The sequence below is a fragment of the Miniopterus natalensis genome, chromosome 4, assembly GCF_054644295.1.
Source record: "Miniopterus natalensis isolate mMinNat1 chromosome 4, mMinNat1.hap1, whole genome shotgun sequence".
NCBI classification, from domain to species: Eukaryota; Metazoa; Chordata; class Mammalia; order Chiroptera; family Miniopteridae; genus Miniopterus; species Miniopterus natalensis.
In genome coordinates this window covers 70,339,259-70,364,808 of record NC_142084.1, presented here as the reverse complement: position 1 = coordinate 70,364,808, position 25,550 = coordinate 70,339,259, and the positions used below count along the sequence as shown (strand labels likewise).

General features: G+C 56.9%; 1 protein-coding gene across 7 annotated transcripts; it reads left to right on the top strand.

Annotated features, from left to right (window-relative positions):
- Positions 1–232: 232 nt before the first annotated feature.
- Positions 233–24,954, top strand: WIZ (WIZ zinc finger). 7 transcript variants are annotated; one of them, XM_087816779.1, is made up of 13 exons: positions 233–305; positions 994–1,257; positions 6,141–6,213; positions 7,845–9,970; positions 11,000–11,323; positions 15,312–15,482; positions 16,423–16,926; positions 17,964–18,362; positions 18,949–19,500; positions 20,580–21,107; positions 21,294–21,713; positions 21,992–22,187; positions 23,207–24,954. In XM_087816779.1, the coding sequence occupies exons 2-13, from the start codon at positions 1,053–1,055 to the stop codon at positions 23,364–23,366; spliced, it is 5,658 nt and encodes a 1,885-aa protein (XP_087672905.1). In that variant the 5' UTR covers positions 233–305; positions 994–1,052; the 3' UTR covers positions 23,367–24,954. The 7 variants fall into 7 exon arrangements, with proteins under 7 accessions (XP_087672905.1, XP_016064836.2, XP_016064837.2 ...); XM_016209350.2 differs by lacking the exon at positions 15,312–15,482; XM_016209351.2 differs by lacking the exons at positions 15,312–15,482; positions 17,964–18,362.
- The last annotated feature ends 596 nt before the right edge of the window (positions 24,955–25,550 follow it).

Below are 25,550 nucleotides of genomic sequence, written 5' to 3'. Positions count from 1 at the left end.
TCCAGACAGGAGCCCCCTTCCCCACGCTGCCAAAGTGCTCCGAAGTTGCGGTCCCGCGGGTTCCCCGCCGGCATTGCCCACCGGGTGGGCACCAGCAGGTGCTTCCTCCAGGCCTGGCCAGGGACCCCGGCCACGACTGCCAGTCCACGGACGAGCCCCTTGGGAGCCCTCAGGCCCCCAGGGCAGCGCCTGCAGCCAGGCCTGGAGCCCCGGCCCCGCCCCGGTTGCCTGGGCCCGGTCTCCCCACCATCTCCCCAGGGAGGGCGCCTCATTCCTGCCCTTCACTTTCTGCCGTTACCTTGAAGGTATTTATAGGTGTAGAGGACAGCCCCCACCCTCATGGCCTCCTCAGGGTCCTCATTTATGGACCAGGAGCCCCTTCCATCCCCATTGCCTGCAGACTAGAGAGGTCTTGGGAGGGTGGGATGGAGGAGCTCAGGTTGGGGTGTGCATGAGGGGTAATGTTGGGGGAAAGCAAAGGGGTTAATCTGGGGTCACTGGGCTGTTGTGAGGGTGAAGGTATTAATGCTGGAGAACACTAAGATCGTGTGGGGGAGGGCTGGAGTGTGGGAAAAGTGCAGGGGTAATGATGGGGGGACTTTAGGGTATAAGATCAGAGTGTAGAAGTGGCCGGCATGCATGCCAAGGCGTGGGCATAGGGTATATGTGTGCATGGAATGAGGGCACATTTGGGGAAAGTGCAAAAGGGAGGCATCTGTGAGAAGTGATAGGATTAATGCTGGAATAAAACAAGCTGGCTGAGTGTGCATGTATAAAAATGGGTAAACTGAGGCAGCACAGGATCTGTGTAAAGATAAGTGTTCTCCGTACACTGTATGTGGATAGGGCCTCAGCACCATTTATTTAGCTCACCTGGGCTGGAAGTTAAACTTAGGTACTGCGCTCTAAGGGTGAGGACTGGGGCTTCAAAGAAGGAGAAACTGAGAGAGTCCCTTTCCTACCTCCCCTAAGCACCTGTCTCTCTGCCCCCAGATCTACAATGCCTTGCTGAGCCAGCCCAGCAGCTGAGTGGAGCCAAGCGGAGAGCATCCATGGATGGACCCCTGGCAGGCGGCCTGGCTGCCCCAGACCGTCCTCGAGGCCCTGAGAGACTGCCTGGCCCAGCTCCAAGGGAAGACATCGAAGGTGGGGCTGAGGCAGCTGAGGGGGATGGTGGCATCTTCCGGTCTACCCATTACCTGCCTGTCACCAAGGAGGGCCCCCGAGACATTCTGGATGGCAGAGGTGGCATTTCTGGTAAGAGAGTGGGCCCTGTGGCCCTGGGGGAGCATCCAGCCCAGTTCCCAAGGCTCAGACAGGGCCCCAAGTCACCCAGCCTAGCAGAGGCTGAGTTGGGATACAGATTCTTCTTGGGTCCAGAACCTTCTCTTTGCACCCTGCTTAGTTTTGCATTTTACAGTTGTTAAAACAGAGGCCCTGCAAGCCAATGACCTGACGAAGGCCCTACAGTGGGTGACAAGGAGCTGGAACTTGAACTCAGATCTGCCTGGCTCCCTCCTCTGAGCACACTAATTGGGTCCAGGTGCCCACCTTAGAACCCTAAGCTCCCTACCCTGAGCCTACTTGTTCCCCAGGGTTACCCAGCCTCAGCAGTCTATCCTGGCTCTTCCTTGCTGCACTGCGTTGGTGAGTTCTGCCCTTGAGCCATGAGCCAAGGCAGCTTGTGCCCTCTAGTGGCTGGGGAGAGATTGGATAGTCAGGGATGCCATCCACCCCATTGTGCCTCGGTTTACCCAGCAAAAGGTGATCTCAGACTGTCCCCACCTGAAAATTATTCATTATGCTCAGCACCTACTATGTGCCAATCTCTGTTCTAGACTAGGGATACAGATATAAACAAAAGAGGCACAAGTCCCTGCCCTCAGGGGCCTGACATTCTAGTAGAGGAGACAGACAACAAGCAACTAAAGAAATAAGGGCAGGTAGTGACAGATACAGTGAAGGTACTCGAGTGCTAGGCCCATGCCTGGGGGACTTGGGAAAGCCTTTCTGAGGGGGTGAAATTTGAGTGGAGCATGGAATGAATGATGGGAAGGGCAAGCCAGGTCGGGGGGATGGCCAATGCAAAGGCCCTCTGGTGAGGAGGAGCCTGGCATATTCAAGGACCAAGCAGGAGCCTGGTATGGCTGGAGAGTGGTGGGGGCAGCACAAGCTGATGCACCAGACACATCTCCCTTCATCTCCTTGGCCTGCCCTGAAAGCCTTGGTTTCCAGGAATCTGCAAGCACCCAGTTAGGGGGTTCCTATATGCCAACCCCTTCATGCGATCCTCTCATGGCATTTTTAAAAGAACCCTGTGGGGTAGCTTTGTTATTAGTGCCCCATGTTAGAGATGGATAAAGAGACCCTAAGGGTTTAAGTTGCCCAAGGTCATAAAGCTAGTCAGTAACCTGGCTCGACAGCACTCATCCTTAAGCCCATGCTCCATCAAGGCATCCTTGACCTGCCCCCACTCACCCTTAGCAACATTCATGATGCTTAGATATTGACAGAACAACTTCTTGGGCTGGGCACTGGGGCACAGCCAGTGACCAAGCATACACACCATCCCCACTCTCATGGACCATGCCATTTGGGATCAGGGAGACAGACCAACCACCAGGTGTTATGACACAGTTGCTGGAGCTGCAATGGGGGAAGCCCAGTCTGGTCCAGCCTGGGGGGCATCTAGGAATCGAGGATGAGGAACAGCGAGTTAGGCAGTGGGCTCCATATATTCAATGGCATGGAGGTGACTGGTAGCACCTGAAGGTATTATACAGGGGAATGGAAGGGTGAGACCTGCAGGCTATCAGAGTTCAGGGAACCTTAGCAATCCCCTTTCCAACCCCTTAGAAACCAAGGCGGAGAGAGACGCAGGACCCTGTCCCAGGCCACAGTGTCCCCACAACTCCTCTATAGAGCAGGCCCAGGATCTGGGCTGTGGGAGCCCCAGGGAATAGGCTCTGGGGTCCTGGGGTCCTTTCTGGGTCTGGGTCTGATGTATTGGATGTGTCTTCTCTACCTAGCAAAAGCCCCAGGTAAGTAGGTAGGTGTGTTCTCAGTTCCCCCAGGGAATCAATTAGGGTCCAGTGCATGTTCCTGGGAGGAGGGGAATGTGGCTGCTGAGGAGGGCAAGGTCCACCATTAGTGGTGTCTCTGAGCAAATGGGGGTATGGGGTGGGGATGACTTGAAGTGGGATCTTGGCCTGGAGGTTGGAGGAGGGCCTGGGCTTCACTCCCCCTGATCCCCTGCTGCCCTCTCAGCCTACTTCACCCCCCTTTCCTGGCACAGGCACCTGCCCTAGGAGTCTTGTGATGTCTATAAATAGGAACAGTTACTGGGGCTGCTGTTCCACTCTGAAGCCTAGGCCCTCCCTCAGCCCCACCCAGCCCTTGGAATCCCCCCAGGGCACCCCTGGAATGGTTACCCTCAAACTTCTCCACCTGGACATGGATATGTCTACTGCCTCCTCTGTCATCTAGTATGGCTGTTAGCCTGGAGCCCCCACAACTTCCCTGTAACCACCCACCAATGTTTGGCTTCTCCCAGGTACAGCCAAGGTTTAGGGGGCTAAGATGGTTCACACAGATTGATGAAGTTTGGTGCGTACTGGTATCGGGACCAGGGGCCAGAGGATGAACACCAAATCTGCCCTTGTGGAGCCTAGACTGGAGAGGAAATCAGAGCACGGAGTGAGCAGGGGCCTGAGGCTCTGAGGCCAGCCTCCAGCTTCCAACCTGGGATGTCTCCGAACCAGCCCCGACCCCCTAGGCACTCCAACCTCCTTCCCTCCCCACTACTGCTGCCTCTGTGGATGGAACATTTACTGGGATCTCCTTGGCACCAGTCACTTGCTGTGTGAAACTGGGTTGGTGGCTATTCCCACTGTACAGAGAGGAAACTGAGACTTGGAATGGGAAAGGCATGCCCTTCTGGTTGCTGCTGGGCCTTGAACTAGGATCTAACTCCAAAGTCTAGGTTCTTGGCCACTCCGCCATGCTGCCTGGCTTGGGTTCAAGCTGCTCATAGACACTCTTCTTGTATTCCCTCTCTCATTTTCAAACCTTTCAGGGATCCCAGAAGGTAGGAATCCATAAGGGCCCCTTGGCATGGCAACTGAGAGCCTTGTCTGACCCATAGGGACTGAATCCCTACTGACTGGGTGAGCTCCTGGCCCCCAGGTGTCTTGGATATGGGACTCTGCTTGGCCTGCTTCCTTCAAAGTCACTGTCACTAAAAATAGGAGCCTCACTGGAGCTGCTCAAAGAGGCCAACACAGCCCCCTGGCTCGTGGCATTCTTAGACAATGGCAATCACAGAATCATCAAATCTGGGACGCCTGGAATCTCAGGAGCTTAAGGTCCCAGAATCTCAGAAGCAGGATGCCTGGAACCTGAGACTTGTGACTGTGCTGGGGCTTGTTGCCAGTGAACTGTTTGTGCCATCCTGAGAAGCTCATACTTCTGATGCTTGTGGTCTTGATTCCTGTGCTGGTTCAAACCTGGCTTTCCCAACCATCATACGGTCTCCAACACCCCACCCACCCCATCCTCCCACGCTGACACCTGCCCTTGCTTCCAAGCATACTCCTGGCCTGTCTCTGCTCCGCGTCTGTCTACTCCAGGGGTTCTCAAACGAAGAGTGATTCTGCCCCCAGGGGACACTTTGACCATATCTGGAGACATTTTTGGTTGTCATAACTGCATGGGTGGGGGGCAGGGATTACCAGCTTCTAGTGGGTAGAGACCAGGAATGCTGTTCACCATCCTGCAATGCATAGGGCAGCCCCCCACCCCCAGAATAATTGGCCCCAAATATAAATAGCACCAAGGGTGGTAAGCTGTTCTGGACAATGAATTTCTATACTTCCATCAGCATCCTCACTTTCTGGAGGCCACAATAGTCACCTTCTCTCAGGCTCAGCACAAAGGACCTCAGTCAGTGATCACAACTTTCTTATCCCTCTACCCGTTCCCGCCCATACTTTACTTGGGTTTCTGACAGTCAACTCTCACTGTCCTGGGCAAATTTGATGGTCAGGGATTGGAAAAAGAGTGAGCCTCAGCACTAGTCCCCTTTCTGGCCCTTCTTCAAATTCATAGTAATCCAGCAATTGCATCTGTCAGGCTCTGGACAGGGTGCAAGTTACCCCAGTGTGTTAACCTTGGCCAAGGCTGTTGGCAGGAGCCCCAATTGGCATGCTCGCCTTGCCAGGGTGGGAGGGGGGCAGAGGAAGCACACAGGATTCCTGTGGTTGCTCCAGGCGTTGGCTCTATAGGCGGATAATGGAGAGTTGGCTCTATCTGTGTGACGGCTCCCAGGAGAGGATTTGATTGTAGAATATAGGCTTGAATGGGGTCTGGAAGGCAGGATGGGACCTCTGCAGCTCAGGCTAGAAGGTTTCTCACTCATCATCTGGCCAGTATTGTTTGAGCACCTGTTGTATGCCAGGCTCTGGGTGCTGCAGTGAATGAGACTGAAAAGCACCCCCTTGAGGGGTGCTTACATGCTAGCAGGGGACACAAGCATACAGTCATCCAGAGAAGGAACTAGGCAGTTTCAGAGAGTGCTAAGAAAGAAATGAAATAGGTGATGAGAGAGGAAACCACAGAAGCTCACTTTGGCAGGTGGCTAGGGAAGGGCTCTTCAGGCTGAGGGAATAGCCAGTGCAAGGGCCCCATGCCAGAAAGAGCTAGGTGGGCTTGAGGCTTCAGAGCAGTTGGGGTGGAGTGAGTGAGGGCTGAGGAGAGGGAAGTGAGGCTAGAAAGACCTGCAGAGGTCTGCCCTCACAGGCCCTCATAGGTGGTGGTTGGAATCTGGCTTTTATTGTAGATATGAGCAGCCAGCTGAGTTTTTACCAGTGTGTGACTTTAAAAAATCACCCTGGCTGCCCAGCAGGGACAAAGAGAAGACCATTGAAGGCAGCAAGCCTCTGGTATCCCCCAGGAGAGCTAAGGGGACTCCTCCAAGGAAACCCCTTTCAGGGCTCAGGAATGTAGAGGCCAACGGCCTCTCAGAGGAGAGGGTTGGGGAGCCGGGCCCTTGCAAGGTGCCTGGTAGGGCTTCCAGAGCTGGGGTGCGAAGGGCCCCAGCCAGGGGGACCCCAGCCCCTCAGGGTCTCCCCTCTCTGTTGCAGACGGGCAGCCCCATCCCGGCCTCAGCGAAGCCCTCCCCTGTGCCACCTCCGCCACCCATCGGATCAGCAGCTGGTGAGTGCCATGCTGGCCCTGACCTCAGGGAGGGCAGGGGGGCAAGCAGGATGTGCCCAGTCCTGAGAGAAGCCCTGGGAGTGAGAAGGGCACCAGAGGGAATCAGGAGGCCAGGCAGGAGGAAGTAGCTCCCAGCAGACAAGCCCCTGGGTGTGTGCAGGGGGTGGGGGGTGGACTGGGATGAACACAAAGGGTCAACTCTCATTATCCCTGCCAGGACACAGCCAGAGGGGCAGGCACCTGGAGGTTGGACCCTTGGGATCCTATCTCTGCCAGGTGACCCTTAGAATGATGCCAGGCCTCTCTGAGACTCAGTTTCCTCATCTGTAAAGTCCCTAAGATGCATCTCACCAACTTTTCTTGAGGATTCAAGGGATATTGGTTAGGAACAGAAATCAACAGCCATGCTGATGGCAGTGACCCTATATTAAAAAGCTTGGTGGTGCCAATATGTAATAATAGTCATGTCAGGATTAATAATAGCTCTCTGTTATTGAGCATTTACTGTATGCTGGGCTCTTGGCACAGGTTTACCCCACTGAAATTTTTCCACAGCACTGGGGGAATGGTCCTGTTAGTATCTCATGTCACTGATGGGGCTTAGAGAGGTGACCCCATTATTTCTGGCAGGCCTCTCAGTGTGGTTGACAACCTCTTGTGGAAGCAGGGTCTTGAAAATGAAGGGAGATGGATCAGAAAGAGTCATAGTAAGAACGCACATTAGTCATAGGCTGACCAGGAGCCAGGCTTCAGGCCAAGTGAAGTGTTTCCCCAACACTGAGTTGTGTCATTGTCACCCTACACTTCATGTGGTCAAGGTCCCCTGTTGAAGGGCTATGGTTGGGATCATTTAAATAAGCACCTGTCATGTGATAAGTTTTCTTTGATTATGGATATGAGAGAGCTCCTTAGATGTTGCATAAGGCCATGGAAGCTCCTGGTTCTTGGGACTTGTCCCATTTTTAAGATTGGAAAACTGAGGCTCAGTGAGGTGGTCTACCCCCCCCCCCCACACACACACACAAAGGAGGTCAGGATCACTGGGGCCAGAGGCTGAGTGGAGACTTTGCACCTCTCCTGACTTTGTCCTTACAAGAGGGGAGATGACGTGGGGGTAGGGGTGGGGGTGGGGGTGGGAGGAGTGGCAGGGGGATCTACATCCCTGGAGCAGTTCATGCCACAGAGTTTCAGTAAATTTGCTGGAATGGTGAAACTAAACAAATCACCCCAGTTTGGGGAGGATTAATACAAAAGTAGTCTGGATCGTGGGTGAAAATCTTGGGCCTTCCTGGAGGACAGATGAGAGTTGACTGTGCCACCAGACTTAGGGACACACTTTATGACCCCAGTGTGGTCTCTACACATTCCCCTACAACGCAACAGGGCTAGGCTATATGTACAGGTGCACCCCGGGAGCTGAATCTGGCTTTTGGCCCACTGCCTCTGGAATGGTCCACATGTACTCCCCCTACTCCCCACCCTCACCCTCACACTCCTGGCTACTCTGAGGTCACCCTTGGGTTGGGTCTCTGGGGCCTGTCTCAGACTGCCTGGGAGGACCCCTCTCCCATGCCCAAGGAAGGGAAACTGAGGTCCATGGCTAACCTGTCCCCATTGGCACTTCCTTGCAGCTGCTGGGATGGAGGCAGCCTGGAATTCCGGCCAGGCTCCCCACCACCCCATCTCCTGAGACACTTCTCTGGTCTCCCTGATGGCCGGGGACCCTGGGAGCACCCCCTGGTCCAGGAAACTGGGGAGGGCATCCCATCTGAGCAGAGGTTCGAGGACTCAGTGATTGTGAGAACTGTGAAGCCCCACGCTGAGCTCGAGGGCTCTAGAAGGTTCTTGTACCACCAGGGTGAGCCAAAGCTCTTGGAGAAGTCCCCCAAGAGCCACCCCAGGTTCAACTGGCTGCAAGATGCAGATGAGCAGTCCCCACCTCAGAATGTAGGGTTGCCCCTGGACCTGCTGCCCCCACCACCACCTCTCACCTCCTTCAGGACAGTGCTGGTGCCTGTAGAGGACACCACGAAGACCTTGGATGTTGAGGTAGGCACCAGAGAGCACTTGACGGACCTGGAGGATCTGGCCCAGCCAGCTGCGGAGTGGTGCCTGCCTAGGTCAGCCACAGAAGTGGCCACTCAGACCTGGACGGTGAACTCGGAGGCATCTGTAGAGCGACTGCAGCCACTGCTGTCCCCAGTCCGGACCAGTCCCTACCTGTGTGAGCTGCTGCAGGAGGTGGCCGAAGGGGTGGCCAGCCCAGACGAGGATGAGGACGAGGATCCAGCTGTGTTCCCGTGCGTGGAGTGCAGCATCTATTTCAAGCAGAAGGAGCACCTTCTGGAGCACATGAGCCAGCATCGCCGAGCCCCAGGCCAGGAGCCCCCGGCTAATGTGGCCCCGCTGGCCTGTGGTGAGTGTGGCTGGGCCTTCGCTGACCCCTGTGCCCTGGAGCAGCACCGGCAGCTACACCAGGCCTCCAGGGAGAAGATCCTTGAAGAAATCCAGAAGCTGAAGCGGATCCCAAGTGATGAGGGCCGGGAGGCACGGCTACAGTGCTCCAAGTGCGTCTTTGGCACCAGTTCCTCCAAAACCTTTGTGCAGCATGCCAAGCTGCACATGCGCGAGTCACCGAGCCAGGCTGCCAAGGAGCCCTTTGGGGGTGGCAGCCCAGGCCCTGACGCCACCACCCTTGGCTATCAGCCCTATGGAGCCTCCTTGGGCCTCAATGCTTGCATTTTCTGTGGCTTCCCAGCCCCCAGCGAGAGCCTGCTCAGGGAGCATGTGAGGCTTGTGCATGCCCGTCCCCACTGGGAGGAGGATAGCCAGGCATTTGAGGAGGACCCTGCCAGCCAGCCTGGCACCAGCCAGGATGTGTATGCCCGCTTCCCTGAAGCTGCTGAGGACTACTTTGGCAACAGTGAGCCGTTCTTGGCCCCTACATGGCGGGAGAACCCTACTGGATACAACCCCAGCCTGGCCTTTGGCCCAGGCTGCCAGCAGCTGGGCACAAGGGATTTCCCACTGTCAAAGTCACTACCACACAGCATGGGACAGAGGTCCCTGGGAAGGCCAGCCTTTCCCTTACCACTAGCATCCACCCCCTATTCCTTGCAGCCCAGTAGAAGTAAAAATGCTGTCCATCTGCAAGGGCTCCCAGCCCAACTAGGGGACCAGAGGCACCCCTGGAGCGAAGAGGAGGAGGAGGATATACAACTGGCCTCAGAAATGGACTTTTTCCCTGGAAATGGGGTCTTTCCACCCCTAGCTGTCCCTGGCCTCATCCCAGAGTCAGCCCTGGAGCTGAAGCAGACTTTCCGAGAAGCCCTGCGGGCAGCCAAGGCCTCACCAGCACAGCAACAGCAGCTCCTTGGGATGGTGCCAGTTGTGCTGGTGGCCAAGCTGAGGTCCCAGGTCCTGGCTGCAGCAGCTAGAGCTCCCCCAAGTCTGCAGCCTGAGGAACTGAGGGTGGGGGGCACCCACCCCTTGGACTTCCTACTCCTGGAGGCACCGCTGGGTGGCCCACTGGGGTTGGACACAATCCTGGATGGGGACCCAGCAGTGGCGCTGAAGCACGAGGAACGGAAGTGCCCCTACTGCCCCGATCGCTTCCACAATGGCATCGGCCTGGCAAACCATGTGCGGGGCCACCTAAACCGTGTGGGCGTCAGCTACAATGTTCGGCATTTCATCTCCGCTGAGGAGGTGAAGGCCATCGAACGAAGGTTCTCCTTCCAGAAGAAGAAGAAAAAAGGTAGGGGGGCTTCGTTCCAGCACCCACCTCCCTCCGAGGCACCCGAGACACACAGCTGGGCAGCTGAGTCTGAACCAACCAACAACCCTTACTCTAAATCCTCCCGTAGTGCCAAGCTGGGTGAAATTGGGGCCTCCCCTCTGGGAAGACCTGGGAGCCGCAGCAAAGGCACTCACCTTGGTGGAGGTGTGGGGATACCCCCATGCCCCGGCCCTTCCAGCAGCTGGAGGAAGGCATATAGGCAGAGGAGTCAGCCCCAGGCAGGGGATTTCATTGGTTTCTTCATTCGACAAATATTTACTGAGCGAGGTCCCCTCTGTTTTGAGCACTGGGGCCACAGCAGTGAATGAAACAGCAGTCCCTGTTCTCCTGGAGTTCGCAGCCCGGTCACAGCAGTGGTGGGAGCCTGGCTGGCTTTAGAATCCCCCGGGCTGCCTGTGAGGTATGCAGAGTCCCAGGCACCAAGGTTCTGATTCCAGAGGTCTTTCTCCAACACGAGCGCCCTGGGTGGCTCTGATGCTGGCAGACATGGAGACCACTTTGGGAGGTGCTGGTATGGTGTTTGAGTGTGTGTGCGTGCATGTGTGCTGGGGGTGAGGGACATGGGTGGACAGCCACAAAGTCAGGCAGTTATAATGTTGAGTAACTGGGGCTGTGATGGGGGAAGCTCTGGGAACATGAGCTCTAGACACAAGAAGGGTCTTAATCGATCACCCAAATGATTGCAAATCCACAACTGGAGAAGTGTTTGAGGGTGGGGTCCCTGATGCTGCGAGCTGTTGAGGGGGAAACCTAGGAGGTCAGAAGAGAAGGCTTCTTAGAGTGGGGAGGAGTTGGGGGGACTCAGGAGCTGACGCAAGCAGGAGCATAATGGGCAAAGGGGAAGGGAGGCATGTAGGTGAGGAACAGCACCAGGTGTGTGATCCTCAGAGGGTAAGCAGTCCTGGGAGAGGGGAGGACTGGGGCTGGAGAGTCATCCCCCCTTTCCTGCCCAGGCAGTCCATGTCCTCTCTCTCTCTCTCTCCACAGTGGCTAACTTTGACCCTGGCACCTTCAGCCTGATGCGCTGTGACTTCTGCGGGGCCGGCTTTGACACGAGGGCTGGCCTCTCCAGCCATGCCCGGGCCCACCTGCGTGACTTTGGAATCACTAACTGGGAGCTCACCGTCTCACCCATCAATATCCTACAGGAGCTGCTGGCCACATCGGCCGCCGAGAGGCCCCCCAGCCCCCTTGGCCATGAGCCCGGGGGGATGCCTGGTGGATATCTGACCTCCCACAGGCCCCGCTTACCTCTCACAGTGCCCTTCCCACCCACCTGGGCTGAGGACCCTGGGCCAGCCTACGGAGATGGTAAGGGAAGAGAAGGTGGGCAGGTGTGGAGCCCTGACCCTTCCCAGGAGTCCAGAGGGATGGGGGTATGGGAGGGAGACAGCCACTCCCCTTTCCTGAAAGTGTTTCAAGTTACTCTACAAAGTACGTTGACAACTGTCCTCACTACTACCCTGCTACTTATGGGTCACTTCTGTTTTATGTGGGCTGGCCCAGAGCTCCTCCTGGATCCAGTTCCACCCTGCCTTGCCTGACAGTGATTTTAACATATGCTTACTGAGCTCTTACTAGGAGCCAGATACTGTTCTAAACACTTTACAAACATGAACTCATGTACATCCTCATGGCAACCCTACAAGGGTGTTATGATAAGCCCATTTTAAAGATGAGGAAACTGAGGCACAGAGAGCTTAATTAACTTGCCCAAGGTCACACAGCTAGAAGTGGTGGACCTGGGATTTGAAACCTCAGGCAGGTCAGGCTCCAGATCCTTGCCCTTAATGACATCTTCTATCTAGAGTGGTGTCATTTGGTAGAATTTTCTGAGATGATAGAAATCTGCTGTCCTACAAGGTCACCACTGGTTACATGACTATTGAATACTTGAAACGTACAGGGTTAGTCTGATCCTATTGGGCAGTGTGGATCTACACTCTACATTTTTAATGGTGTCTAATTTGTCTGGTAGCAGTGATAATCACTCCCATAATTGAGTGCTTGCTGTGTACTAAGGTTTCATTTCATGTATGCCACAAAGCAATTCCATGGGGCTAGGGATTGTTGTGTTCCTGTTTTATGGATAAGGAAACTTGGGTCATCTGTTTTGCCATAGCCACAAAGCAGTAGAGCTAGACTTCTAAACACCATGTTTGGTGGTCTCTGTAGTGAGATGGCTTGGGAAATGCAGAAGTAATATTTTGGTGAAGAGGCCTGGAGCTGGGCACCATGGAAAGACCGAGCCTTGTGGAGTGTGACTTTGTAGAAGCCTTTACTGGACCTCAAGGCAGAGAACTTTGCAGGAAGAGTAGTTGGGCTTTGGGGAATGGAGAAGGTGCCTGAACATGGGGAGGGGAGGTGTTGTCCAAGGGCTGCTTGGGTTTGAGGCTTCTTTGTTTCTCCTGTCTGGAGCTTCCAGGATCCTACCTTGATTGATACTCTGGGATAGGTTGGTCCCATCTGCAAGCCCCCTTACCAGTGAAGGACACTTGAGGGTCTACAAAGGGAGGGAAGGGCTATCAAAGCCCCCTCTCCTTAACCACGCCTCCCTGCCCCATCCCCGACCCCAAAACAAAAAAGTGACTGAGCCACAGAGAGAGGATAGTGGTGGGCTGAGGTCACATTTTGGGGAGAGGTAGAGTGGGCACATGACCTCAGGCTTCTTGCTTCTGGCTCACACATCTGGCTAGGTTTGTGGTGTCTCAGGGGTGGCTTGGAGGCACAGTTGGCAGTTCTAGCCCCATCCCTTTCTTTGTCACTCCCACAGAGGCCTGAATGTCAGGCTTATACCCCTTACACACCCAGCAGTCAGGCTGAGCTCTGACTAAGCTGTTTCCACATGAAGACCAGTGTGCCAGCCTCTTAGTTAGTGCTGAGGGAGATGGCCAACCATTAGAGTGTGAGGAAGCAGACCAGCATTGCCCTGGCCTTGGTCTTGTGAGGGGGAGCTATGTATGATCAGTCTTTCAGTGAAGGGGAGAGCGGGGGCCGGGGTTGGGGACGGGGCGGGGGCTGTTAAGGAATGGTTGAGAAGATCCTGGGAGCCTTACGTTGAGGAAGGATGTCCGAGATTAGGGCTAAGTCTGGGCACTGGCTCTACAAAGCTGTCCTTAAAAGCCTCTCCCACCCCTCCCTAAGCGGGCCGTGGAGGGCGGGTGCCAAGTTGGGGGCGGGGCAACGGTCAGATTCTGGCCCCACCCAGCTGTCAAGGAACAGCTGGGGGCAATCTGTTTGGTGTTAGACAGAAGCGGGTTGTACTTAAAATGTGGTGCCGGCCGTGTGGGGTGTTCTGTAGGAGTGCGGAACAGTGCGGTCAGGATGATGTTGGGGGGATCCTCGTGGTTGGGAATCAGGGATCTTACAGGATGCCCGACAGGGAGGGGAGACTTTCAGGGAAGGGAAGGGAGCAGGTCCCAGGGCAGGTCACAGTTCCGCTTGTTGGGGCTTGGGAACCTGGAGGCTGTTAAGGTGGATGCGTGTGGCCGGAGGATTCCCATCCTAGCTTTAGGGCTGTCCGGGCTGGGGCGGCCGTTGGCAGCAGCTAGGAGCACGACTTGCATGCATCCGCGATCGGGGGAGCGGGTAGGGCCGGAACGATCGTTTTGGTCGCGACGTTCGGAGTTCGGCCAGCAGACCTGGGCTCACACAGAGGGGCGGGGCCGAGCGGAGCGGGTTCGGCAGCGGCGCTCGGCGCTCGGCTGCTCCCGCCTGGGGCGGCCGCCCCGCGTGCGCCGGAGCCAAGATGGCTGCCTCCACCGCCCAGTGCCGAGTGACAAAAGCGGACAGCAAGGCGGCGGCGGGGCCGCGCGCGGGGGGCGTCCGGGAGCGCGCGCCCGCGGGGGTGCCGCCACCTGGTCCCCCGAGCCCCGACTCTGGGGCCCTCCCCGCGCCGCTTCCGCCGACCCCACCCCCGCCGCCGCCGCCGCCGCCGCCGCGGGACGGGCCCAAGGCCGAGTCGGAGCCGGGGCCCGGGCCCGCGCCCGCGCCCGCGCCGGGTAAGAGCCCGAGCCGGGGAGGGTTAGGGAAGGGCAAAGTCGGCGTCCTGCCAGCCGCAGACGCCCTTGACGCCCCCCGTCCAGTCTCCAGGACTACCCCTCCCCCCAGGCCCTCCAGTCGCGCGGGTCCCGGGCCTCCTGTCGCCGCTCTCGGGGTTGCGGGCTTCAGAAACAGTCTCCACCGCCACCCCGTGGGACCCTCGCCCCGTCTGACAGATGCCCTTTGCTCCTCTTGGAGCCCCGGGAGCGTCTCTCGCCAGAGTTCCGGCCTCTCCGGCGGTGAAAACGACTCCAAGTCACTTCAACCCTGACACGGTCCCTGTCCCATCTGACAGACGCGCCCACTTCACTTCTCCCGGAGACTTTGACAAAGTCCTCGGTGTCCTGGCCCCACTGGCCCCCTCTGCCTGCCTTCTCCGTGCTTCCGTAGGACTCACATTGAGCAGGGGACCCACCGGCTCCCCATCATAGCACTGATGCCTCCAAGACCTCATCTGACATACTGGTCCTTCATCCTCAGAGCTCTGTCCATACTCTAAACACTAAACTTGGGGCCCAACAGGCCTCTTAGTCTCCTTTGTCTGAAAAGTTAGGTTATGAAAATGCACCTTTGACTTCCTCTCCTCATGCACACCCAACCCAGGGAAGCTTACTGTTATGATGGATGACGCTTCACAAACTTTATACAGTTCTGTGATTCCTACTTTTCCTGTCCTCAGTGATATCCTCGTTCTTACGTTACCCCACTTAGAGCTCAACTTGTGATAAGTAGGCCGTCCCGAGGCCCCCCAGTTGTTTCTGCAGCCCCAGCCCCAGCTGTCTTGTCCGGTTGGAGATTCCGCACAAGTCCCTTGGAGCCTTCTCCCTGTCCTTGGCTCCTCGCCTCTGCATTGCTTCTCTGGCCTCTGACCCTGGCCTTCTCTTACTGAATTCCCCTTCTGACCCCTTCCCCCCACCTACTCCCAAGACTGACATATGCTTCCCTCCACAAGCTCTACCCAGAGAAAGATTTTCTCTGAGATCTAGGATGGGAGACTTGGCTCAGACTATGTCCCCCTAACTGTGTTCAGAGACTGGGGTGGAAGTTGTTCCCAGTCTCTGCTGTCAGTAGGCATCCTTGATATCCCTCCATCATACTGGCTCGGGGTTTTGGATGGAGCCTCAACTTCCAAGAGTGAGAGCAGGCACCAAGGATGAGGAAGAAGTTTCCCCACACCACCATGTCCCTGCTCTCAGTCCTTATGGGGGTAGACAGCCTATGCCTTGCCTGGGCTGAGCCTGTCTTCCTAACCTCACAGGCCTGGGTTCTGAAGAAAACACCATGGTGTCCATGGACTTGGGCTCCCCCCTGCTCCCCAGGAAGAGCCTACCTGCTCCCGGGCCCCTGGAGCAGGTGGCCAATCGGCTGAGCAGCAAAGTGGCTGCAGAGGTTTCTCATGGTAGCAGGCAAGAGCTGCCGGACCTCAAGGGTGAGTGGCCCAGGTGGCAGGGCGGTGGTGCTGGTCAGGCTGGTCACACTCACAGGGAGCTCTTGGGCCTGGGGATTAATATGGGGGGCCCCAGGTTGCCCACGGCTTTCTCTCGCACTGCAAGGCACCAAGGAGACACCAGCTGTCTTCTTTTTTGAGCTGCTGCTGCCCTGAGCATGCATGCATGACCTTGAGCTTCACCCTCACTGGGCAAGGGAGGGGCATCCAGAGAAGCAGTGGTCATGGTTGTCAAGGGCTCGCACTCAGACCCAGTTCATTGGCTAACTTTGACTCCCGTTAGCTGTGTAATCTTCCTCATGACACTGCCTTGTCTGTGGGTTGATTCTCAGGTCATTATTGAGTAGTGTCAAACACTGCTGGACCCCAGGGATATGAGAGATGCAAAACATACCTGGCCCTTGCCCTTGGGGTCATGAAGTTGGGGAGCTGGGAGGCAAAGAAGCAAACAGGCAGGGATAAAGGCTCTGCAGAAGAGGGTGCAGGGCACCACAGAGACCGTGACTGGGGCCTCCAGCGCAGCGCTTGGGGGCATGAGTTGAGTGGCAGAGGGTGGCCAGGACTTGACTCTGTAAAGTGTGTGGCTGGCAGGTCAGCATTTGGGAGAAAACCTGTTGCCAGGACACTGGTTGGTACATTGGAGATTCAAAAGGCATTTCACCAGTTGGACCACAGTAAGGCTCTGCCTCCTGCTGTGTGCCCTTGGGCACAACTCTTCCACTCTCTGAGACTCAGTTTCCTTATTTGCCAACTGGGATGAGTTCTTGCCTCATTAGGGTCATTTTAAGGATCATGTGGGCTTGACCAAAGCAAAACCCTTGTAAGGAGCCTGAGTGAGCTGGGCCCCAGGGGAAGAGAAGTGGGAGAGCAGGGCCTGTGGGGCCTCACAGCTGGCTCTCCTGGCCTCTGTCTTGCCCTCTAGCCCAGAGCCTGACTACCTGCGAGGTCTGCGGTGCCTGCTTTGAGACACGCAAGGGCCTGTCCAGCCATGCGCGCTCCCACCTGCGGCAGCTGGGTGTGGCTGAGTCTGAGAGCAGCGGTGCCCCCATCGACCTCCTCTACGAGCTCGTGAAGCAGAAGGGCCTGCCTGACACACCCCTCGGGCTGCCCCAGGGCCTGACTAAGAAGTCCAGCTCGCCGAAGGAGGTGGTCGCTGGGGCCCCCCGACAGAGCCTGCTCACCCTGGCCAAGCCCCTGGATGCCCCTGCTGTCAACAAGGCCATCAAGTCACCTCCTGGCTTCTCAGCCAAGGGCCTGGCTCACCCGCCCAGCTCCCCACTCCTCAAGAAGGCACCACTGGCCTTGGCAGGCTCCCCTACCCCCAAGAATCCTGAGGACAAGAGCCCCCAACTATCCCTGAGTCCCCGGCCGGCCTCCCCAAAGGCACAGTGGCCTCAGTCTGAGGACGAGGGGCCCCTGAACCTCAGTGAGTGTGGGTCCTGGGAGCTGAGGGAGGTACCAGCACTGGGAGGGTGGGGGCCTCATATTGGGCTATACAGTTCAGGGTGGGGGCAATGGAGACTGCAGCTCCTGTGTTCTGGGTCAATTGGGTCAGAGTGTTGGTCATGGTGCTGTGTCTCCTGTTGTGCTGGCCACACTGCATATTATCACCTGTCTTCCACTTTGCTGTTCTTGCCCTGGGGTCTTGGCTGTGGCTATTAAGTAGCCAGGGTCACCCTTGCCACTTAGGGGCAGCTTTTTGTCTTATCTGGGCCTGAGGGTTGGGGCAATGAAGGGAACCAGGGTTCCCATGGAGCACCTTGGGTCCCACAGGTAGATAGATGGTCCACCTGACAGGAGGTCCCGTGGTTGGCCCTGTCTTCACATGCTCTTGGGCATCAGTCCTGTGCAGAGGCACCTCTTAACTGTGTAGGGTCCAGTCTGCCTGTGGATCTGACTAAGTAGGGTGTGGGAAGAAACCGCCTCAGATTGGGTGGCCCTTAGGAGATCAGGCCTTCCCACATATTGGTGGCCCCTAGGGCCTAAAACTGAGCCCAGGGTCTTGGCCCCCTGGGCCAACAGGGCACCTCAGGCCCCCATGAAGCTGCTCCCATGGTCTGCTGTGCTTCCAGGAGCAGGGCCCCAAGCAGGTGTGCCTTTGGCTACATGATGCTGGGTAGCCAGGCAGGGCCCTGCTTTGTACCCACCACCTACCCTGCAGAGCTCCCATAGCTGGGGTCCCAGTGAAGAAGGCCTGAGGGCATCAGATTAGACCACTAGAATTGGGCTACTGCCTCTCTATCCCACATCCTTGAGCTCTCCACACTCACCTTTATGCCAGAGGGCAAGGCAGGGAACAGGACTTCCCACTTCCCAGAACCTCTTAAAATCAATCTGTGGCATAAGTCTTGGACCCCGGATGGCCTGAGCAGCCGAGAATCACACCAGGCCCTCCTGCCTCAGTCCCCCAGGGCCGGCCAAGGTGGCGGCCGTGAACCCCCCCCCTGTGTTTTGTCTCCGCAGCTTTAGATAGTGACGGGGGCAGAGAGCTGGACTGCCAGCTGTGTGGTGCCTGGTTTGAGACCCGAAAGGGCCTGTCCAGCCACGCCCGCGCCCACCTGCGCCACCTGGGCGTCAGCGACCCGGACGCCAAGGGATCCCCCATAGACGTGCTCCACGGGCTCATCAGGAGGGTCGGCGTCCAGAATCGCCTCCCACCCGGGCGCGGCGTGCTGGCCCAGCTGGGGCGGCCTCCTCCCGCCTCTGCGGCCCTCTCCTTGCTCCCCCCCCCACCGCCGGCCAAGAAGGCCAAGCTGAAGGCTGCGGGTATGGCCAGCCCCTGGGGGAAGCAGGACCTCTCGGCCGCCGCAGCCGCTGGCATTTTCTGGGCCTCTGATGTGGAGCCGTCTCCTCTCAACCTCTGTAGGTTCTCGCTTCAGCTGCCCCCTCCTCCCTGCGGGCCCTGGAGCCCCTCCCGGGGGGGTCGCAGCCCCCTCCCTACTTCCTCTTTGCTGGGGCAGGGAGTAGACAGGGGCCCTTGGCAGTGGGCTGGCTCTGCCCAGAGCTCTTGTTGGCAGTCGGCTGTTATGCCCTCCCTCTCGGCCTTTGACCTCCATGACTTGACCTTCTCTGAGAATGAAGGCCAAGGGTGGGGTGCTGCCTGTTGGTGTGGAAGGTGCCCATGGTTTTCCCTGGCCTGGATGGCACATGGCATTTAGGCTGCCGCTTCTTGCCTTCCTGCCCCAGTCCTTGTCGGGACCTGTGGAGCCGTGGAATCTTGGTTCTGTTTTTTGCCACCAGGACCAAGGAGGGCCCATGGCTCTTTGGAGCTTCCCCTCGCTCCTGCTGGGTGTCTGGTCCCCACCCCAATCCTCAGCTCCCTGGCCTACACCTGCCCTCAACCACTACCTTAGCCTGTGGGCGTGCTGCTGCCCAGCTGACCAGGAGACCCACAGGTGGCAATGCTGATGGTACCCATGGTGCTAACTGCCCCTTTCTTCTGCTGCAGCCTCAGGCCCAGAACCAGCTCGTGACATCCGCTGCGAGTTCTGCGGTGAGTTCTTCGAGAACCGAAAGGGTCTTTCCAGTCATGCACGCTCACACCTGCGGCAGATGGGCGTGACTGAGTGGTATGTCAACGGCTCGCCCATTGACACACTGCGGGAGATCCTCAAGAGACGGACCCAGTCCAGGCCTGGCGGACCCCTCAATCCTCCGGGACCTACTCCAAAAGCCCTGGCCAAGGTGGTGGGCAGCGGAGGTCCTGGCAGCTCGCTGGAAGCCCGCAGCCCTGCAGACCTTCACCTCTCGCCCCTGGCCAAGAAGTTGGGGCCGCCACCAGGCAGCCCCCTGGGCCACTCACCAACTGCCTCTCCTCCTCCCACTGCCCGAAAGATGTTCTCGGGCCTGACTGCACCCTCCCTGACCAAGAAGCTGAAGCCTGAACAAATGCGTGTGGAGATTAAGCGTGAGATGCTGCCGGGGGCCCTTCATGGGGAGCCTCACCCGTCTGAGGGTCCCTGGGTGGCACCACGGGAAGACATGGCCCCCTTGAACCTGTGTAAGTGTAACCCTGGGACAAGGCAGGGAGAAGAAATCAGTGAGGGGTTCCCTCCCCCGACCCCTCAGGGTACCCAGAGGGCCCAGGGTTGAAATGGAAGGGAGGATACACAGGTCCAGAAGGCAAGGGGCTAGCTGTATGGTCTGCTATGCTGTTCCCAGCTGAGCTGTTTCTTGATTATCCTTCATTTATACATTCAGTGGTGGCGAAAAGATTCCATTTCTTGTGTCACCTCCGATTGATTGGTTAGTGGCTACCAACCAGATTCCCAGGGAGAAAGATTGCAGGGATCAATTAGTGATGCCTGCCATGGGCAGGAGTAGAGACCCACCAGAAGTTGGTCTCTAACCTGTCTTTCTGACATTTGTGGTCACTAAGTGGGTGTCAGGTTCAGGTTAGGTTCTCAGCTGCCTCACAGTCTAGCAACAAGGACCTTGGGCAGGTTTCCTCTTTTGGAGGATAGAGATCAGCATAGTCTCCACTCTGTATGGTTTTGTGAAGTGATGTAAAGCACTTAGCAAGGTGCCAAGTTAAAAAAAGCTTTGTGTATGCAGTAGTTGTAATGTCCCTGTCACTCACTTTCCTTTTGCACTATCAGATGGGCTGAGCTCTTATTGCATGCCCAGCAGATGAGGATGGCCCAGCGCTAGTGCTCATGTGATTTTGTGCTGCTTGGTGCCATGCTCCCGCTTTAGGCCATCCCAGTAACACTGGGAGGTGGAAGTTTTCATTTCCATTTTGCCAAGGAGGAAACAGGCTCAGAGGGGAAGTGGCTTACCCAGCATCACACTGGGTCACAGTCACCCTGGCATCTGAGCCCTGGATTAAGGGAGTGCTTGATCCTTAACACATCACCATGTCACAGGGAGCCTTCTGAAAGCCAGATAGACCTTGAGGTGACAGAACAAGCAGAAGGACTAGATGTACACAAGGGCTCCTGGAGGAAGACGAGGGAGCAGGTCATTCGGGTCTGGGGCTTCATGAATGGTTCAGCAGGGCAGCTAACACTGGCCTTGAGCTTGGAGGCTTCCTGCCAATAGCCACCTCCCTCTTTTCCCCTCTTCCCTGACCCCGTGCAGCATCACGGGCAGAGCCAGTGCGTGACATCCGCTGTGAGTTCTGTGGTGAGTTCTTTGAGAACCGCAAGGGCCTGTCCAGCCACGCACGCTCCCACCTGCGACAGATGGGTGTGACTGAGTGGTCCGTCAATGGCTCGCCCATTGACACACTTCGGGAGATCCTTAAGAAGAAGTCCAAGCCGTGCCTCATCAAGAAGGAGCCTCCAGCTGGAGACCTGGCCCCTGCCTTGGTTGAGGACGGGTCCCCCACAGCGGCTCCTGGGTCTGTGCAGCCCCTTCTGCCACTGGTGCCCATGGCTGGCCGGCCAGGCAAACCAGGAGCTGGGCTGGCCCAGGTACCCCGTGACCTCAGCCTGGCACCCATCACCAGTGCCAAGCCCTCAGCTACCAGCTACCTGGGCTCAGTGGCAGCCAAGCGACCCCTGCAGGAGGACCGCCTCCTCCCTGCAGAGGTCAAGGCCAAGACCTACATCCAGACTGAACTGCCCTTCAAGGCAAAGACCCTTCATGAGAAGACCTCCCACTCCTGTAAGCAGTGGGTGGCAGGGTCTTGGGAGGGCATCTGCAGGGCCGGGCACTGCCACATGCATGCCCACCCCCAGGAAAGGGTCAAGGCCCCAGTGGGAGGCGGGATTGTCTCCGACCAGGGCGGCAACTTCTGGGTACCCTTGCTCCCTTGGGACTGGGGCTCAGCAGCGCCCCCTCTGTCTGCAGCCACTGAGGCCTGCTGTGAGCTGTGTGGCCTTTACTTTGAAAACCGCAAGGCCCTGGCCAGCCATGCTCGGGCACACCTGCGGCAGTTCGGCGTGACTGAGTGGTGTGTGAATGGCTCACCCATCGAGACACTGAGCGAGTGGATCAAGCACCGGCCCCAGAAGGTGGGCGCCTACCGCAGCTACATCCAGGGTGGCCGCCCCTTCACCAAGAAGTTCCGCAGCGCCGGCCATGGCCGTGAGGGCGACAAACGGCTGCCCCTGGGGCTGGCACCTGGGGGCCTGTCCATGCTGGGCCGCAGTGCTGGGGGTGAGCCAGGGCCAGAGGCTGGCCGGGCAGCTGACAGTGGTGAGCGGCCTTTGGCAGCCAGCCCACCGGGCACTGTGAAAGCTGAGGAGCACCAGCGGCAGAACATCAACAGTGAGTGTTGGGGGCAGAGGGTCATGAGGGCGATGGACACCAGCAGGTTCCATCCACTGTTCCCCCAGGTTTTCTGCTGTGCATCTGCCCTGGAGTCACTTCCTCAGTTGCTTACCCATTCACTTATCCATCTGCCATCCCACCTGTCACCAGGGCCAGGCAGCATCCAGGCACCAGCTGGCCAGTCCCCACAGTAATCACCCATCACTTGCTGAAGGCAGGAACCTCCCCAGGGGCCTTGCCCTTCAGCTTATCTCCTGTCCCTTCCCCCCCCTCAGAATTTGAGCGCCGACAAGCCCGCCCTGCAGATACCTCTGCGGCCCTGGGGGGCGAGGAGGCCAGTGACCTGCAGCAGAAGCTGGAGGAGGTGCGGCAACCCCCACCCCGGGTCCGGCCAGTCCCCTCCCTGGTGCCCCGTCCCCCCCAGACGTCACTGGTTAAGTTCGTCGGCAACATCTATACCCTCAAGTGCAGGTATGAGGCCCCTGGGAGAGGGAGGGAAGGAGGGAGGCTACCTGCCTGGAGCTTGGCCACCCAGAGCCTCTGAACAGGACAGAGGCTGCTTAGGGTTGGGAAAGGGAGTTTCAACAATGCCCTGGGTGGGCTGGACCCGGGCTAAGGGCTCCTCACAGACAGAGATGCCTCAGAGCATTAGGCTGGGACTCTGAGCTTTGTGGCCATTGAGACCTCACTTAGCAGCTTAGTGACCTTGGGCAAGGACTTTCTGCTCCATGCCTCAATATTCCCACCTCTACAATGGGGGTTGATAGCAAACCTACCTTATTGATTTGTTATGAGGATTAAAGAGTTGAATGTTTATAAAGCATTCAGACTATGTCTGGAACACAGTAAGCGCTCAACAGGTGTCTTCCTGATTAAGAAAAAAATAGGTCTTAGTTCATTATTACCAAAGTCTAGGTGAATGTCAGAGGCCAGGAAACTGGGAGTCTGGAATGTGAGGGGGCCACTTCAGGCCACATAGGCAAAGTCAGAAGTAAGATTCAAACCTAAGTCTCTCCAGCCACAAGCTTGGGTTTGGGGCTCCTGTGCTGTGAGACCTTGTTTAGGGTCATGAGGGCTGGGAGCTGGTGAGTTGGGTGCATGAGCAGGGTGGGTGCTTGTTAGTGCCTGACCCTCCTTTCCCCAGAATCCTTCTGTCCTGGAGCCTGGCAGGGCAAGATCTGCTTCTCCGCTCTTTCCAATCAGAGCACATGCTTACAGTCAGATGGTGGAGGTGCTTGGGGAGCCAGATGGCCCATACCCAGCACCTGAGCCAGCAGACTGCCCTGAGCATAGAGATGGGGCTCCAGGGGACCTGACCAGCACTCCGTGATGGGTGGAGGTAGCTCTCCATTGGGGAACATCTGGCTTCTGGGTTCCCTTCCCTCAAATTTGGGCTTGCTCTGTCCATATTGAGCAGCAGCAGGTTTGCTGGACACTCAGGGTATAGCCAGGGCACTGGCCACTCCTCCCTCTCTCTGTCCCCCACACAGGTTCTGTGAGGTGGAATTCCAGGGACCTCTCTCCATCCAGGAGGAGTGGGTGCGGCACTTACAGCGGCACATCCTGGAGATGAATTTCTCCAAAGCAGACCCCCCGCCCGAGGAGCCTCAGGTCCCGCCAGCACAGACAGCGGCAGCAGAGGCACCCTAACACAAAAGCATTCCAGATCTCTCTCGTGCCACCTCTGTCTCCTACTCCTCCTTGGTCTCCTCTTCCCTCTCTTCCTCCTTTCTTTTCTGTTCCCAAAGGAGCAAGCCAAAACCTCAAACCGGCACCCTTGGGGGCCGGGCACACTACAGCCAGGGCGCCCCTCCCTCAGCTCAAGGATGCTGGGGCCAAACCCAGGGCGTCTTCCTTCAGGCCACACCTACCCAATCCAGCCAGGGCAGCGGCCAGGTCCCTGGTGGCAGGTGATCTGGTCATGGGAGGAAGGCCAGCAGTCTCCAGTGTCTAGCAGCCAGATGGGGATCAGTTTGCCATCTGTGGCCATTTGCAAAGACCCCAAAGAACCCCTGTTCTGGTTCCCCCTTGCCCTGTGACTATCCTCTCACGCACGCACACACACACACACACATACACACACACCTCGTGAGACCCGGGATCTGCTCCAGCCCCCCAGTTCCCGAGTCAAACGACCACATCATGCCACGGTGCTTGCTCAGGGGAAGGCACGCTCACTCTGCAGGCCCACCAGGGCCTGGGAGCCCCCACTGAGCCCACAATGCCACGGAAATCCTTGTTGGACCCTCCCTGCCTCCCCAGAGGGGCCTTCCCAGCTGGGAAGAGCTCAGAGCTGACAGCTGCCTCCTGCCATGTCCAGACTCCCCAGAACCTCTGGGGGCTCCGGGCCCTGGAGGGAGTGGGGTGGGACTCTCCTCCCCACTTCCAACCCCCTCCCTCTTTTCACTGTTCCTTTCTATGTATAGCTCCCTAGACCTTTCACTTTTTTAAAAACGCGTTTTGTGTAGAGAATAAGGAACGTGGATCTTTTTATTTTGCGATCCTGGGCCAGCTAGAAACTGGGAGCTGATCGATCTTTTAACTTTTTTCAGTGGCCACATTTTGGTTATCAATGTATCTAGAAGTATGTAAATTAGATTAAATTTCTCTTCTGGAAACACCCCGGGGCAGGCGGCCAGCGTGTGTTTTTCTGTCAAGTGGACAGGCTGGCATCAGCTGGCACTTGGGGCTGGGATCAGGCCACCTCCACCCAGAGCCATCTGTGGCCATTTGCAAAGACCCCAAAGACCCCCTGTTCTGGTTCTCTCTTGGCCCATGAGGTCCTGGGTTTTCCCTTTGGCCACCAAGCCAACCAGACCCAGCTGGGGATGAGCTCAAGTTCCCAGCTTGTTGGCCCTCTATGGCATGGCCTGTCTGGGCTCTGGCCTGCTGGTGAATCGGCTTCTATGTACAGAGGAGAGGAAACAGGGCTTTGGACAGCTGGTCCAGGAAGGTAGCCAGAATGGAAAAGTGATTGAGGCCCAAGAGCTCTCAGAGTCCGGAGCGGACCAGTGAGGGCGTAGGGGGCACTGTGGGAGAGGGAGGAGGACACAGCAGCCAGGAGCCTTTAGAGAGCTGGGACTGGCCTGCCCTGCCCTCAAGATATGTGACCTGTCGGGAGATACATGCACCCTGAACCCCAGTAAGAAGGAGAAAGGCAGCTGCTGGCTCCTCTGAGATGTTATTTATTTTCTCGCTCTACAAATGTTTATTGAACATTTCTGAGATTTTAAGAGAATTTGTTGGCTGCTCCTTCTTGTTTATTGCATGTGGTTTTTCAGCTCATCATTTTCACTTAAATGGCCAAGGGCTGGAAAGTCGGAATAACCTTATGGGGTGTAGACAGAGGAGGCCTCCTCAATCCCCAACCCTTTTACCCCAGCCCCCACCATGTACCTGGCTGGGAAGGAGGGCCTAAGAAGCTGTAACAACATGCCTACAGGAATTGTCTTGGCCTGCACGCTAGGCTTTTCTGCTCATGGGAGGTCAGGACACATATCTTGCCTGGTGGAGGAAGGCTTCCACCACTGCTGTCTATCCCACACTGTGGGCGGATGTGTCTGAGATTTTGAAAGCAGGGAGAGTATCTCTTGGATGATAACTAACTGACCTAAAGACACTTCTTTTATATTTTTACAAATTAGTTTAAAAAGTATAAAAATGATGTAAGCTGAATATAAAAAAAGTTAAAATGGTGCAATAACTTACAAAGTAACACGGGAAGCCCTTCCTCACGCACAGTTGTGTTGTGCTAGCTGTGTGAGTCCTTGAAAGGGTCACATATAGTTCTTATAACAGAGAGATCTTTTCCTAAAACTGAGCACATCCCAAGCA